The sequence below is a fragment of the Dermacentor silvarum genome, chromosome 1 (assembly GCF_013339745.2).
Source record: "Dermacentor silvarum isolate Dsil-2018 chromosome 1, BIME_Dsil_1.4, whole genome shotgun sequence".
NCBI classification, from domain to species: Eukaryota; Metazoa; Arthropoda; class Arachnida; order Ixodida; family Ixodidae; genus Dermacentor; species Dermacentor silvarum.
This window is the reverse complement of record NC_051154.1, coordinates 93,835,958-93,852,546: the sequence shown is the minus strand read 5'-3', so window position 1 is coordinate 93,852,546 and position 16,589 is coordinate 93,835,958. Positions and strand designations below refer to the sequence as shown.

General features: G+C 45.5%; 1 protein-coding gene across 7 annotated transcripts in view; it reads right to left on the bottom strand.

Annotated features, from left to right (window-relative positions):
• Window positions 1-16,589, bottom strand: part of LOC119432631 (F-actin-uncapping protein LRRC16A-like) — a 183,150-nt gene that overhangs the window by 93,164 nt on the left and 73,397 nt on the right. For all 7 annotated transcript variants that reach the window (XM_049670990.1, XM_049670996.1, XM_049671012.1 and 4 more), the window contains 5 exons: window positions 10,985-11,143; window positions 10,607-10,744; window positions 4,379-4,472; window positions 2,590-2,688; window positions 2,342-2,476 (listed from right to left, as the gene is read on the bottom strand). In XM_049670990.1, coding sequence (XP_049526947.1) covers window positions 2,342-2,476; window positions 2,590-2,688; window positions 4,379-4,472; window positions 10,607-10,744; window positions 10,985-11,143 — 625 coding nt within the window. The remainder of the gene's footprint in view (window positions 1-2,341; window positions 2,477-2,589; window positions 2,689-4,378; window positions 4,473-10,606; window positions 10,745-10,984; window positions 11,144-16,589) is intronic.

Sequence of the window (16,589 nt, the reverse complement as noted above, 5' to 3'; positions counted from 1 at the left end):
ACACTTCATACCTATTTGTATCTTGAAAGCCTTTCTTATTGAGTCTATTGCCATGCATGACACCACACTGTCTGCATGCCTTTAGAACTACATGATCGCAAGTCACCAATCATGATGATCACATCGATAGCGATCACGGTTTCCTCTGAAGCGGTTGCGGTAAACAGTGGTTTCATTTTAACTTGGTGCGCGCGTTGGCCGTGTGCCTTAGAAATGCGTGGTCGCTATCCATGATGCATTGACAGCAACCACGGTTTTTCCGCAGCAGTTGCGGCGAGCAGTAGTTTCATTTTGACTCTGCACAATGCACGTGCAATGCTACAAATGGTGGAAGTTGTCAAGGATGAACAGTGATTATACCGTGGCCCGCACGCTGACATCAAACCCGCTGGCTAGATAGCGATGGACAGACGCTCTGTTGCCGACCAGCTCACTGGCGAAAAAATCAGAAGAATGTGTGCGCTGTATTGAAAAACATGTCTTAGATGAAGACTCGGGTGATGCGCCGCGGCTGCACTATAAAGGAAGCGCGAGGCCTTCACCACTACGAGCGCTAATCTGTCACGAGATGACGAGAACTGCAGCTTCGACACTGTTTTTGGGCTAAATAGAAACAACATTCATTAACTCATTCAGTAAGTAAATGTGTGCTGATTTAGTAAGCAATTGTTTATTTTTGTTATACCCTCGATAATTCGACATTCAGTAAATTCAGACATTTTTATTAGTCCCTTGAAATCTGAATTACAGAGAATTTACTGTATGATAATTAATACACATCAAGCTTATTGTTGTGAAGACTCCACATTTTTGGTTAAGACCAAAAATCTGAAGAACAATAATCTTGAGGCATAAAAAAAAATGTACACTGTATCAACTTCAGACAGGTGGACATCCACTTAAAAACTATGCAAGGGTCTGAGGATGGCTTAAATATGTTAGCATGAAGAAGTAGCAAGAACTTTGTGTGTGAAAATTGAGGCAGAAAGCAGGTGACAATTCTCACAAAAGCATGGTCCATGCTTCTTAATAAAGCCAACACTATCTAGACTCATTCATCATGGGAGTGCAGAGACTTTTACTTTACTGTCATATACCGACATTAAATGTTGAACTCAATGTTGAATTCTCAAATTCGATACTTAGCTCAAAATATATTTTAGAAAACAAGCTCCAGAGGTCCCCAAAAATTCTTTTCTGAAAACATGAAACCTTACTTATTGTTCATTCTACATTAACTTCTGCACAAAATACGAGGGTCGGCTGGAAAGCTTCTGGCCTGATCCAGAAGGAAATAGTTCGTAGGTACAAAAGTGTCATACATTCGATGGTAAGGTTGGTATTTACTGTCCGAAAAATCGGGCGTACAAGAAATCGGTCGTTGACTGCATTCGCCGTGTGCCAATATATCACTTGGTCGTGTAGAAAATTGCCACTGAACATCCCACTGCTGCTCCTCAATTTGAAACACAAGTGTCATAATGGATAAGTGGATGTAATCTCCACGTGACCTGCTTTCATGCTGCTGTTGTGTCTTAGAAACACTTTCATCATCATCATCAGCGTATTTCTATGTCCACTGCAGGACAAAGGCCTTTCCCTGAGATCTCCAATTACCCCTGTCTTGCACTAGCCGATTCCAATTTCGACCTGCAAATTTCCTAATTTCAACACCCCACCTAGTTTTCTGCTGTCTTCAACCGTGCTTCCCTTCTCTTAGCACACACTAACTTTATTGGTCCACCGATTATCTACCCTATGTATTACACAGCCTACCCAACTTGTTTTTTTTTTCTCTTAATGTCAACTAGAATACCTGCTATCCCCATTTGCTCTCTGATCCCTGCTTGTTAACGTTATGCCTAACATTTTTCATTCCATCGCTCTTTGCGCGGTTTTTAACTTGTTCTCGAGCTACTTTATTGAACTCCAAGTTCCTGCCTCATATGTTAGCCCAAGTAGAATGCAATGATTGTAAACTTTTCTTTTCAAAGACAGTGGTAAGCTCTTTTGTAATAATTCATTATTACAGAAGCTTAACTTTCAATCTTGCTTGACTTCCTATTTTCCATTAGTGTCTCTTTATTTCTTTCTGATGTGGGTTCCAAACCTCATATGAAGTGCAGGAGTAGGCCTGCATTTAAATGCTTAAGCTACTTCTTGATTTATTCTCAAAGTAAAGTTCCTACGAGAAGAAAATAACTTAATCAAGTGGCAACACTTGGCATCAATGTTTTGCATAGTTTAATGAACTTCAGACATATTTATTTACATATATCTGCTCATTCAACAATCGTCAATGCTCTGCATAACAAAAGCCAATTGGCTGTAAAACACACACCTGTTTGGCACTGCTAGCATCCTTTAAATATCCTTCAGCCTTGAGCACTTCCTCATCACAAGTGACATCTTCTGAAGATGAAGCCTGCGCCGTTCTGATTACATCTTGGAGATGAAGCATCCAGCGATCCACCATCTGGAAGGCAGCACCCCAAGGAGGAAAAAAAAAATTGAAATGGGTGAATAAAAAACAAAGCCAAACACTCAAATTGTACGTAACTATAGGGGAAAAACATTTTCAAGTGTCACCTGTTGTGTTGAGCTCAAGAGGAAGCCTTGTTGCAATCTGAACGCCTGGCTATTGCTGTGCTTTTTAGGCGACACATTGCGATGCAGAAGTTCAGATATCTGTATGAAAGTCATGACAACTTAATGGAAACGAAATAATACCAATGAAAATAATCACATATGCACAATGATGGGAGAGATCAGGGATTTTGAACTAGGACTTTCTTTCATATGGGAAGCTTCACATATGAGAAGACAGGCATGGCTTCATGCATTACCACTGATGCCACTGCTCTATCCACATAAAGCTAAAACAGCTGAATATTAAGCATGTGAGTGCTTATTTATCTTTGTTCTATGCTTTCTTTTGATGCCCATATTACATATTTACCTCCTACTAAGCTTCACGACAATTTTACTGTATGCGCCAATGTTGAGATTTTATGGGTTTAAACGTCACAGCTGCAAACACTCATGAAAAAATCAGATTACAATATGAAGTGCTGTTAAGCACTAACTGGCACCTGTCCGCCCTACAAGTGGAAACAGCACTTATCATGAGCATACAATAACAGGGATGGCCATGTTGAAGATTTCAACAGCTCTATAGGAATGATTCGCTGACCACAGTAAATTTAGTGATGGAAGCGACATTCTACTTTTTGAAGCAGATTTCGGTGCAGTAAAAATGCTACATTAGAGCAGCCATAACTGTTTTCAGAACAGAAAAAATGCTAGTTTGGATCAACTATTGGCGTTTTCGGAGCAGATGGCAAAATCTGCCATCACCGAAGCATCTCATAAATATTAACATAATAAATCAACACATATTGCAACAAATAATTAAGAAGACTGATGGTTATTGAATGCACATTAAAATGAGCTATATATTTAAACTACCCGTACTTGTAGCAGAAATGAGATTGAACTGGTAAAGCTGAGCACCACATTATAATGGTAACCACAATCGCATATAACCATTGCCAAAGCAACAGTTGATAATCGGTATGAGATAGAGCAATCTCACTCACTTTTACACTTCTTTTATTTTTCACTTTCAACACAGATGCATACCAACCAATGCAAGTTACAATGCCACTTGCCTGTAGCAATCAGAGAAGATTACAGTGCAACCAATCTTTTTAGTTGTGGTGAAGTTAAATGACATGTGCACTTGGATGATTTATCTTTGTGAAGGAGCGTTCACTTTTTATTTTTTTTAATTTAGAACTCTCCAGACATTTATTTGCAAAGCTGCACCAAAATTACCCTTACCAACTTGCAAATTGTAGCAATATTTTTGCAAAGCTAAATTAAATATCAAAGTAAAGGCTTGGTGCCTGAAATGAAATCTGTTAACCGCTATGAAATCTGTTAACCATTGGGAAGAAGTCACCATGCCTAAGACACAAATCAAACAAAACTCTTAACCTTTGGACAACTTCCAATTTCTGCCATTCCCACACTTTTAAACTTAAACTACTGTGGTAAGCATTATGTCTGCTGATGCCCTGGCATTTATAGTGTCTATTAAATGTATATCAAAATGAAATTTATTTGTGCAATGCATGATACAAAAACAGCTCTTTCAATATTCCAGTGGTTAATTACAGCCTACAAATAAATTATATTGGGGGATTCTATGACCAAGACAACCTCATTAATGAATGCTTGGATCATGAAGAAGTTCTTTAATGTTAGATGTTAGAGCAGAACTGTTGTAAGCAGTAAATGTTGATTAGCATATTAGCCATGATCATAACCCACAACACCACTTTCTAACTCAACAATATAGTAGTGACATCTGTACCTTCTTCCAAGCAGTCTCTGTGCGTTCAGGTGCAATTTTCATCGCCAAAGTGATGTCAACAACTGGACAGGGCATGTACCTAAGGGTGAAGTTCCTAAGGATAAAAAAAGGCAAAAACATTACTAAACTATCTTCTATATACTCAACAGTGTTTAAAGCAAGAAAGGGAGATTGCCCGACTTTAACACCTACGACTTCCAGGTCTAATAACTCCTAATGGCCTACATAATCTTTGATGATGTGCACTTAAGGCATACAGCAAAAGCAAGAAGGAGGGAGGAGGTGACAGCATCTATACAGAAGACTTGTGGTAAGCAAGACATAGCATGATCGTTTCCTGGATCTTGCACAGCGTATCTCAACTAAAGCAGACTACAACCATCCTGCTTTCAATGTGAAAACGACACTAACTTTCACGAAGACATTGCCAGCTAGAAAAACAAACATCTATTTTTATATAACAGCTGCACAGTGAGCCAGCAGAAAATCCAGAAAACAAAGGTGCAACTATTACATGGGCCTACAAGGAATTTTTTTTTTAAAGCCCCGAAGCGATACTAAATGCTAAGAGACTACATGCAACAAATTCTAGGTTAATTTTAACCCTTACTGCATGATGTATCATATATGATATGCATAGAACAACTTCTTCTCGCATAACAGAATAGAAAGGAAAGAAAATCCTACATATTCACCCGGAATCAATGTCCTCTCTAGCAATGAAATACATAGCGACTTTAGCACTGAAATTAATGCTCAAGTTATTTTTCCTTTAAAAAATATATGGCGGCAGCTTGACACAACGTGCAAAACATTTGTAAATAAAAAGGCTATTTCTACAATTTATACAATTGAAATCTGTGCACAAAAAATATTAGGGTTTTATTTACTCTTTATTAGCCTAGTATGATGCTTCGACTGAGAAATTCGTTTAGGCGGTTCTGTGAGGCACGCATTAATTGCTGTATTATACATGATACAGCATGCAGTTATGGGTTGCTTTGCGGAGGACAGCAGAGAGGTTCTCTTGCGAAAAAACAAATTTGGTGGCAACATTTATTGTTTGCATGAGCTATACTTCTTTGAACCATTACTGGCACAGAATAGGTAAGAAAATTAAAATGCCAGCAGTGTTGACGATGAATATATCGTGGGGCCTGATATGTTACAGGTGCAAGCAACAAATAACTCTTAAAAGAAGAGGAAGAAGGTTTATCTTACAGCAAAGCTGTATACTTCTCGTTGGTCAGAACATTTCGTGGCAAAAGCACAAAACACGCCAGGTTAACAATTGAAGGCAAATGGCATATCCTTCTTTGCAATCAGGCATACAGTATATATATATATACTTAGTGACATCACCACGCTTTCATATATAAAAGGGAGACCCATCTAGCAACTGATTCAGTTCATTCTAAAACTGCCATGGGTAGACCACGGAAATTAAAGACACCAGAAGAACAGCATGAATACAATGCTCGACCATATGTGGTGTTTGATACAGCTTCGCTGGACATTCACGTTCGTAGCGCGGAATGGCGGCCAATAATTTTTTTTTCCAGCTTACGCCAAACTTATAAAGGCTATGCAAAGCAAAAATTAACATAAAACTAACGTCTATAAATGATCCACCCTAATATTTAAGGTATGAATTAGTCAATCAAGAATGACGTCATCAAATTATAATGAAACTTGTAGTAGTAGCTGGAGCTGGGAAAAATACGCTTTATCTCTTATAGCAATGGGTCAGGTTTTTCAATGGTTCTGATATTTTTCGCAAATTTCCTGCGATTCTAAAGTTTTTTTTTTTTTTTGCATGTTCAAAAAAATATACCTGTAACTGCATGATGTATCATACCATGCGCCCCACCTAACTTGCGGCAAAATTAAAAAATATCCAAGCACCACGTATCTGGACAGAACTTAGGTAATGTTGTTTGCCGTCACTTGGAGCAAGTTACACCATTTTTGTATTCCACCTAATTACATAATAACTTATTAACTTCTTAAATATTATACATTACGCCTCGATCTAACGAAGTTGTACTTGCAGCGAAAAACTGAGAAATCACGAATTTCGTTAATTCGAGGTTTGAAAGTTTCAGCAGTAAAAACAACTTCACAAATTCCCAAAGCATTCCTGGTGCATAGTATCTTGTCACTAAGCACTTATAAACAAATCATAAGAAGGTGAGGCCATAACAGAGCGGTTATGAGCGCCAGCGCGTTTGGTGCATACAGCGTCAAGAGCAATGCATCGACGTGGCTCATGGCATCTGTGGCTCAAGCAGCTGTGCCAGCAGCTGTCATCAGATGACACCCACAAATTAAAACCAAGTGTAAAAGGATACAAATATTCGTGCTGAACAAAAAAACAAGTCCCAGTTTCACCAGAAAGGCTGAGCATTGATGGCGATAGCAAGGAGACAACTACACGAAGTAAAATTCATAGTTTTAGTGGTGTCACGCATGCTCAGGGAGACATGAACAGATCGCACTCGACGACCACAAACTCGCTGTCACAATGCGAGCAAACTCTTCGCATGCACCATGTCACAGAAACTTGAGATTATGTGACTGCCAACACTAGATGTGCTGGAACACAATGCGCATAAAAGCACCAACCGGTTTGACTTGGCTTTTCCACTTTCCACAGATTACAGTATAGACCACTTATAACGTAACCGCTTATAGTGCAGGACCGGATATAGTGCGGTCTTTTCAGACTCCCGTTAATTTTCCCATAGCACTCCATGTATACACGTATCGCTTATAGTGCAGTTGCGGGAAATGAAATACCGGTTACAGTGCGGCTGCCTGGGAGTACGGAAGTCAGCGGAGACGGCGAACGCTCCCCTCAAACGGGCACCCCAAGGAGTGCTCGAGGAAGAGAGAGAGACGAAGTGGAGGAGAAGGGTACGTGGTGCAAACAAACAGCCAGTGAGGCTGAAACCAGAATCTTGAGTGCGAGTCGTGAAATATCAAATCGCGCCGCTGCTTCCCTCTGCACCGTAGCCGCAGCGTGCAAGGTGGCTACAGTGGCTAGAATGTAGCGTGGCTGAGACGTCGGCACGTACACGCATGTTCCGGCGCAACGCAGAATCGGCGACCTTGCCATTTGAGAGAGGGTGAAATTTCTGCCGCGTTTTTTTTTGTTTTGTTTTGTTTGCGCGCGACACTGAGGGGTCTCTCATATGCCGGAGCAATTCCGGTCGGAGGCGCCGCTTCGTGAATTATTTTGAATTAACGAGATTCGACTGTAAATTGAATGCAAACGTTCTAGCCGCATTCCTTGACTGTCGCATACGCGTGGCGGCTCGGTTCACATGTTTTGCATATGTGAGGGCCTTGAAAATTGTTGCTTTGGTTATAGTGCGGTACTGCTCATAGTGCGGATATTCGCGACTCCGGCCACTTACGTTATAAGCGGTCTACACTGTATCTCCAAGATATGGCGTGTGGACCCTGTGCGACAAGGAGACGCGCGCGCGATGGGGGAAGAGGGCAGACAGACGTGCGTTTTTATTTCATGGTGAGAAAGACCAGTGTTGCTTCACAGCATATTCGACGCAGGAGTTTCGAGTTGCCGCGTCGAACAAGTGCCAAACCCAACGGAAAGCAATATGCTCAGTGCGCAATGGTCGGTATGTTTTGTTTTTGGAGACTGAATTTAGTTTATATATATCCATTTGCAGGGACAATTGTACCTCGTTAAAATAAGGTGTTAAATACATGGATCTCTATGAGGATTTCAAGGGGAATTGCATTGTTATATCCTGTTTCGTTATAACGAAGTTCGAGTGAACAAGCACACAAGCCCTATCAAGTTTTGACCCTCAGCCATATGGCCATGAAAGAGTTGCAATATTGCTGTGTGCTTTTATTTTGTTTCATGATATTGCTGCAGTCAGACTTGTACTCTCGCACAAGCTGTGCTCCCAATATTCAGCCGTTCATGAATTTTGAATGTCACAGTCTTCTGTGGAGCGACCACCAGTTGGTCATATCTGAGGCTTGACACGCAGACTGATGTTTGTTGCACATTCTGGGATTTACCTAGCCACCACACGCGAATCTGAATGATTTGATGATGTATTCGTAGAAAGTGGTCATAAAGCAAGTACTTTCATTCGATTAAGTGACTGCTGACCACACTTGTAGCTATCACAGCCTTTGAGCTGCATCGTGGTTTAGATGGCACAAGATTACCCAAGAAACTGTTTATGATTCAGTCCCCACCTCTGCCTGCCTACCTGTCTGGTCTGCACACCATCATGCCTGTGTGGGAATATCCTGAACATGTGATCTTTAACTCTTTAATTATGCTGCAGCATAATGTAAATTACAGGAAGGACATGTGGATTTGGAAGTACTGCATCTGAGGGAACACTAATACATGGCACTAAATCCCAGCCCAAAAACTCTGAAATCTACACTCTGTCATGTTCAAAAATTTTCTTAGATGGTAGTACCATAGAACCTCATTCAGGTTTTGGAAAAAAACACGAGAAAAAATGTAGTAACGGAGAAAATGTACAATCTGAAGTCACAAAAAAATTTGGCAGACTCAAATGTAGCGTTGCGCGAATCGTTGCAGCATGACACGCCGATGGGTGTGCTAAACTGGTGGGGTTCAAGAAGCCCTGGGACAGCAGCAAATTCGGGCAGGGCATTTCGGCGGGAAACTTTGACGTGCCCACCACCGGTGCCGACGCGCATGGTGCTTGTGGAGCCCGAGCAGCCAACGATCTGCTTGGTCATTTGCTTATTGTGCAGTGTTTAATGACAGCAACAGGAAACTGAAGCGAAATCGAGCTGGTGGGCAACACCGAAATACGATGCCACCAGAGAGAAACATGACGCTCACTTCACGCCGCATGCAGCAGAGAATGGCGGCGTGTTTGGGTTACCACCTATTAAAAGCATGCTGTACACTTCCGACACTTTAACCACATGCACTGAACGGATAGGTCAAGATACAGTCGAATCTCGTTAATTCGAACTTCCGGTTTATTCGAATTGACGCTGTGGTCCTGTCAAAGTTACGTGTATTCCAATGGGCGAAAATGGCAAGTAATTCGAGCGCGAAAGCATTTGCGACGGTTAATTCGAACATAACCGCGCACCGACAATGCTTTCAGCAGCGCACCAAATCACGTGGCGGTGCCTCCGACCGGCATTGCTTCGGAAAGCTTAGGCGAGACCCCTCAACGCCACGCGACGAAAAAAAAAAAAAAAAAGAGAAAAAAAAAAAAAACACTGCGGAAATTTCAATCTCTCAAATGGCAAGGTCGCCGTTTATATGTCGCACCGAAACACGCGTGTACGTTCTGACGTCTCAGCCAATGCTGCGGCGCAGAGAGAAGCAAGGGCGGAGGCCCAGTCCGACCAACAAAACTGCCCACGCCGGCCAACGCCTCGCTTTAACGGCAGAAAACGAAACTTCAGAGAGCGGCTACGCTGGTGCCGGGCCGGCGGGAGCGGTGGCGCCGGCACGGCGGCGGGCGCGCACGGAGACAGTCGAAGGTGAGGGAGCTACGAGAGAGTTGAGAGGGAGCGCGAGGGGAGCCACTGAAGACACTGCCACTGAAGCGGCGGGGTTGCCGAGGCTAAATCCGCTTCCCTGCCGCCCGCTCCCTGAAGTTTCGTTTTCTGCCATTATCGGGAAGCAAGCGTTGGCCGATGTGGGCAGTTTCACGGTCCTCGCTCGCTACGCGATTGCGCGCCGTGATATTTCACGACCCGCACTGCTCGTACGTCGTGCTGCGATGCTCTAATACTTCAAAAATAAGTCCTTTCTTTAATTTGAACTTACTTAAATTTGAACAAATTTTCGGGCCCCTTCGAGTTCGAATTATCGAGATTCGACTGTACTTGTCGCAGTAGGGTGGGCTGCAATACCTGTGAATGCGAGTATGTGATGCAGCAACCCGTGAGATTTGCTGGTACCGTAAGAGGAAACTGAGCACGTGCCGGCATTTTCACGTGACACGGGGGTGGGGAGTAAGTACTTCGGGGAAGCTGCCATGGCGGGTGCCTACTGCTCTCAATTGCGCGTGCCTCATGCCTTTTCTTGTTCAAATGGGGTCTAGAGGCCGGAAAAAGTATCATACTATAATCGCAGTTTGGCGATGTAACGAATGTTGGTGCCAAAAGATAGTGTTTACCGGGAAAGTAGTAACCGGTAAAAAGGAAGCATGACAAAAATGACTACGAAGAAGTACTCACTTCTCAAGTGCGTATGCAATATCTTGAAAACCTTGAGCGGGTGTAGAATTACGATCCCACAGAATGCTTTTCAGCTTCGAATTTATTTGCAGGGCCTTGGCAAGGGTCTTTGCACCATTCAGGCCCATGTAGTTACCACTGGAAAGAAAGAACTCGCATTATCAGGAAGCAAAATAAAACTTTCACACACTGTGAATATGTGCTCACGCATAGCAAATAGCTTGGCTTGAAACACAGAAAGCTTTATTACTCATTGTATTAAGAAAGTAAATTTTATGCATGTGATATAGTGGCTGCACCACAACAGTTTGAAGTTTATGTAGTTACCACAACAAATGCAAAGATGACAAAGATAGGAAAGCAAAAAAATAAACTCACGTGATATCAATTGAAGTGAGGCACTGGTTGCTACCAAGTGCATTAATAACAAGACACAATTCCCCACGAAGCTTTGAATCTGCCAATGAAAGATATTCAAGAGAGGAGTCCTTTTCTTGAATTAGCTGCACAACTGCTTCCATTACACGAGTTATGTGCCTGAAAAGAACACAAAGACCACACATTACATTAAAAACCTTCCTAATAATTCAAGGTAAAGAATACAGCAAAAAAGTAAAGGCCAATCAGTCGTCAGCAATGTGCAGCTGGCCTTTACTTTTTTGTGATAGGTCTCACCGACCTCTCCGACGTCAGTGAGAGGGAGACGGGAGAGATGTGACAAAGGTGTTCCATGTGGGGTGCACAACACAAAGGCAGGTGTGGCAAAGCGGCGCGCTTTTTTTTTTTTTTCTCAAGGATTTTGCATTATTTTTCCTATTGGCGCAGACACCCAGAAGCCAGATTTATATGTTATAACTGGCAATGCGGCATGGAAGCATTGTAGCAGAGTCTTTCAATACTTTTCTACTGGTCATGAAACTAGAGGCCAAGTGTGCTATAGGGACAGTAGCTGCCACTAGGGGCGCCACTGAATATGAGGAGGCTACTATCACCGGTGTCGTTGACTTGCTTTGGCTGTGTATACCCTTGACACACGGGCGAGCTAAAGTCCATTGAAGTAAACCCCTTTCCTTTGCGCTGAAGGACGCCCTACAAAAAGGAGTTGTGCCAGTGACACACGGTATGGCGCGGTCTCCTTTATATGTTTACAGTAAGCGCTGAAATAAAGTAGACGGCGCTGCTTGCGTACGAAGCAGCCCGAAGTACAGTGGACCAGAATATATGGGCAGTGCGCCGACTGCCACGTGACACGCTTAGTCGCGTGTCGCACGAAGGGATGCTCGTAGCGGATGCGCGTAGCTAAATTATTTACTTATTTATTTCCAATGCATCATTATTGATACTTCCGTTTTAGTTTTTTTTTTTTTTTAGAACTCGTCATGCATGCAGTGTGCTTGATTAAGTATGTTTAAAGGAAACTCTGCACGTATAAGCACTCGGAGAGCGCGTAGCTTTCGTTGAAATCGTTGATGCCTACTGCAAATACAGTAGAATCTCGATGATGCGAACACGGCTAATACGAATTTTTGGATGATACAAATTTTTCTGTGGTCCCAGCCGAGCCCCATTACTTTGCAACGTGCTAGAGAACGGTTGTTACGAATCGATTTTCGACTCACGTCGGTTGATACGAATAAACGCCGCCCCACCGATAGCGGCGAAAGAGAACAGCGTGCAGTCACGTGCTTTCTCCCTTTCTCTGGTGTGGAGGCCGCGACTGGGCGCGAAGAGCTTGAAGTGGTGGCGTTTTTGTTGCTTTTGTGCTTTTCCCCACACAGGCGTGGAGAAGTGCGGCCGCCACAGCAAGCGAAGGTTCGTGCGGTCAATCGCTTCAACGGAAACTGAGCGGCGTAAGCACAGCGCATACAAAGGTCAGAGCCGTGTGGAGATCACTGTCATGATACGGTGCGCGCGACAACACCGACAGCCGGCAGAGGCGCAAAGTACAAGAATGCATTTGTTGGCAAATTAGAAGCCCCCCCCCCCCCTCCCTCCCCCCCTCCCATGCTGCCTTCCCACTTAGCTCCTTTTGCGTGGGAGATTGCGTTGCCAGTTACCCTTGCGCACAGTTGCAAGATACGCATTTGGTGCCGCAGCACAGTGTCAGCCCCGCAAGCGCGACGGAAATCGCGCTTGCTCTCCACTGTGCAGTTGCTCTGCGTGAAGGCACGCGTCCCCCGCGCGCTTTCACTCACACATACGACGCGTGGCGACGATTTTATCGCCCTTGGACTCATGCTCAACGTCTCATGCTCCTCCTCCGAATCGCCCTCTTTGATCTCCTCTCCCATCGGTGGGCGCACCTCGTTGAGAAGCGTGCTCGCTACCGCCCATGTTGGCGAGATTTTCCTGTGGAAGCCGCATTATAACCGGTATTTCGTCTCACACGGCTGCACACAAGGTGGTATGCGTATACATGGAGTTCTACGGGAGAATAAACGGGAGTCGGGAAAGGCCGCGTTGTAGCCATTTCTGCACTATAAACGGTTACGTTATAAGTGGTCTATACTGCAAATGCTTTTTACGTGCGTGTGCCTGTGTGAGTTCACCTCTGACTTTTTTTTAGCTAGTTTTAATTGTGTTTCGATGATACGAATTTCAGCTAATACGAATATTTTTTGTGACCCCATGAGATTCGTATCATCGGGATTCCACTGTACTTGCATAACTGAGCAAGGTGCGTAGCAGAATTGCGGTAACTGTCACTTGTTGCCCGTTCGGCATAAAAGGCAAACAAATGTGTCACCTAAGAATATCACAACCTCCTCTTAGGTCGTGAACAATAAATACAGAGCTACCACTATATGTAGTCGCATATAGTTCATGGAAGCACCAACGAGCGTGACCAGCAATGTTCGATCGACAATGGTGACGTACGATGTTGGCTATGCGCCGAATCGCCGCTTCCGCTTCTTGTGTGCGCACCATACACTACTTTAAATAGCTATGGCCAGAACTGAACTACAAAAGCAGTGTCCTTCGTCCCTAGTGCTTATCCTTTAGTTCAGGTTCGTTGGTAGTGGGCGCACGAACGTCTGCTGCGCTATGCTTAACATTCGCTGAACGAGATCGACAGAGCCTCAAATTCGATTTGCACGGCTGGCAAGGGCTGGGAATCGTCTGTAGACCATTTTTTATGGGCACCACCATTGCGCTGGCAGTGGTGCCATCTATGGGAAGTTGGCATGCTGGCTTGGGCGAACGCCCGTGTTGTATGCTGTGGTATGCTGTTGTACGCTCGGTGTCAGTTTCTGGTGTTTTTTTTTTTCGCACTCACGCAGTCTATTTAGAATGACATGGTGTCCTCTGACCTTTGTATCTTCTACGTGGGGAACGGTCCTGTGAGGCGTAGTGAAGGGATTTAGGTCTGGATAAATTACGTGGCTGGAGTTTCTGCTGGCATTAGGACGGACGGAGCACCCGGCGCAATGTGTGCGTGTTTGAGCTTACGATCAGCCTCGGAGATCAGCTAGGTATTTCTGAAAATTTGTTTCACGAATGTTGCCTCACTGCAGCATTCTCAGCACTGTAATCCTAAGCTCTGGTTTAGCAGCAAAGACTAGTTACGAAACGTATATGATGATCCTAACAGCGTGAATACCGTTCTGCTGGAGAATGTGGAGATGCGCGACTCTCACGCGTACTCCTGTAATCCGGCTTCACCGCGTGGCTAAGCACCGGTGGCGGTCGTGGTGGTTGCGGCGCATTGCGAGAGATGGCGCGAGTGTCGCGATGCTAACGCCACCGAACGGCGGGGTGACTTGGAAGAAAAAAGGTCAAAGGCACTTCGCTTCGTCTTTGGCTTGGGATCGGCGACCAACACGCACGAACGCTTCGCGCGTGTGCCGGCCCGCGTCTCGCGAGGCTAAGAGCAGGACACCGGTATGGACGAACACGGATCATTCGAACACACCACCATTTGCGTGACCGTACATGTGAACGACTAGGCGATGGCGTCACAGCATGGGGCGAACCTATTCTCTCACTATCGGGTCGCCGTGAGTCGAACTTCCTTGATTTGTGGCGCGCCCATGTGAATGGTAGTAATTCGGATAGTGTGTATTAGTGCATGAAAGGTGCAATAAATGCCCTTTTGATTGTTTGCACTACTGTGTTGTCATTCCTTTGTCCCAAGAGCACGTGTGAGACTCCACATCTGGCCGCCCAACGTGGACCTCTTGGGGCATCGGACGATAATTGTAACAGTTTTCCTCGGTTCGAGACAACCTTTGTTTCAACCGAAGCATAGCCCTAGCATGGATTTTGATCGGTAGTGTCGGCGGCGTGCTTTCTTGAGAGAGGCGACGGTTGCTGTAGCGTGTTTGAACTTTTCAACATGCTAAGCCTTTTCGCGAGAGTTTTGTTGAAGTACACTCGTCGGTACGAGAGCCACGTGGTCTGCATCCTGGGAGAGCGAGGCCTAGTGCCTGCGGAGCATTGGCAAGACTGAAGCGAGTGAGTACGGAAGCCTCGTGGGTGGTCCGAATTTCTTATGTAAATAGCTTCTTCTATCTCTTTGACTTCGGAAGTCGTGGCTCAGGGAGCCGGGTGACAGTGGGCCACGGGTGCTGCTACGGGCTGACTGGTATTGCGGCCTGGCACCGGCGCTCCAAAACCGTCTGGGACGGTGGGCGCCATCAACTCGGATGCTGTGTGCACCGAGCAGGGTACGACCACCTCACAGAGCTAACGTCTCCTCACGGCTGCCTGTTGTGCCCATTTTGGGTGATTTTTTTATTTGGGGGTGGGGGGGATGCCGGTTGTTGTCAAAGTAGCGACGCATTAGGCCTAAGGCTTTACAAAGTCGCCTGTCGCACGTTGAGGGACACAACCTGGTGGGCCGTGGTGTTGAGGTGTTGCAGATTGTTTCCCTCTTTAGTTCGCCTCGCCCCATGTATGGAAATTACTCGTTCGACTCAAGAAAGTAAGCTTTGTTCACGTGAATTTAGCATCTGAAATGCCGCCCGAAAATTTGCTAGCCGAATTGAGCATCGTACCACGTGGGCGATGCGTATGCCGAATTCCTCTCCCTTGCACTACTTTAGTGTTTGTCGAGTGCGCTAAGTGTACGCAGCGTGAGCGGAGTCACCCCTGGTTTGCTGTCACCTGCACATCATCAGCGCTGCTGCCCCGGACTATAATCGAGCCACCTCAGGCGATGCAGATGCCTGTGGCCAGTTCCGCGCAGCGATTTCGGCGGCCGCCTGTGTCCAACTAGCAACCCTCGGCAGCTGGGAAAAGAGCCGGCAGTCACCAACGGCTACAGCGGCTCTTGCCGGCAGGGCACGTCGGCGCGAGCGACGCTTGCTCGTGCCGACTTCTGCGTCGCCCTTTCCGGAGTCCTGGGCTGGAGTCGAGACATCGAATCTGCAGATGTGGTGCTGTGACCAACGGCCGCCAGCGGTGAACCCCAGGGACAATGTCGGATCGCATGTTGTGGACAATGTGTGGACATTTCCTCGGCGCGGCTACTGCCGCATGTACTAACTTTTGTTCGTGACGCGCATGTTGATAGACCGTGTGACATGTTTCGCCGGAGTATGTCTAGTGATTTAAGGTTAGGGGGATGTCGGGATACGCGACTCTCACGCGTCTCCTGTAATCCGGCTTCACCACGTGGCTAAACGCCAGCGGCGGTCGTGGTGGTTGCGGCGCATTGCGAGAGATGGCGCGAGTGTCGCGATGCTAACGCCACCGAATGGCGGGGTGACTTGGGAGAAAAAGGTCGAAGGCGCTTCCTCTTTGCCTTGGGATCGGCGACCAACATGCACGAACGCTTCGCGCGTGCGCCGGCCCGCTTTGCGGGACCGTCTCGCAAGGCTAAGAGCAGGACACCGGTATGGACGAACACGGATCGTTCGAAAGCACCACCGTTCGCGTCACCGTACACGTGAACGACTAGGCGATGGTGTCACAGCATGGGGCGAACATATTCTCTCGCTATCGGGTCGCGGTGAGTCGGGCTTCCTTGATTTGTGGCGCG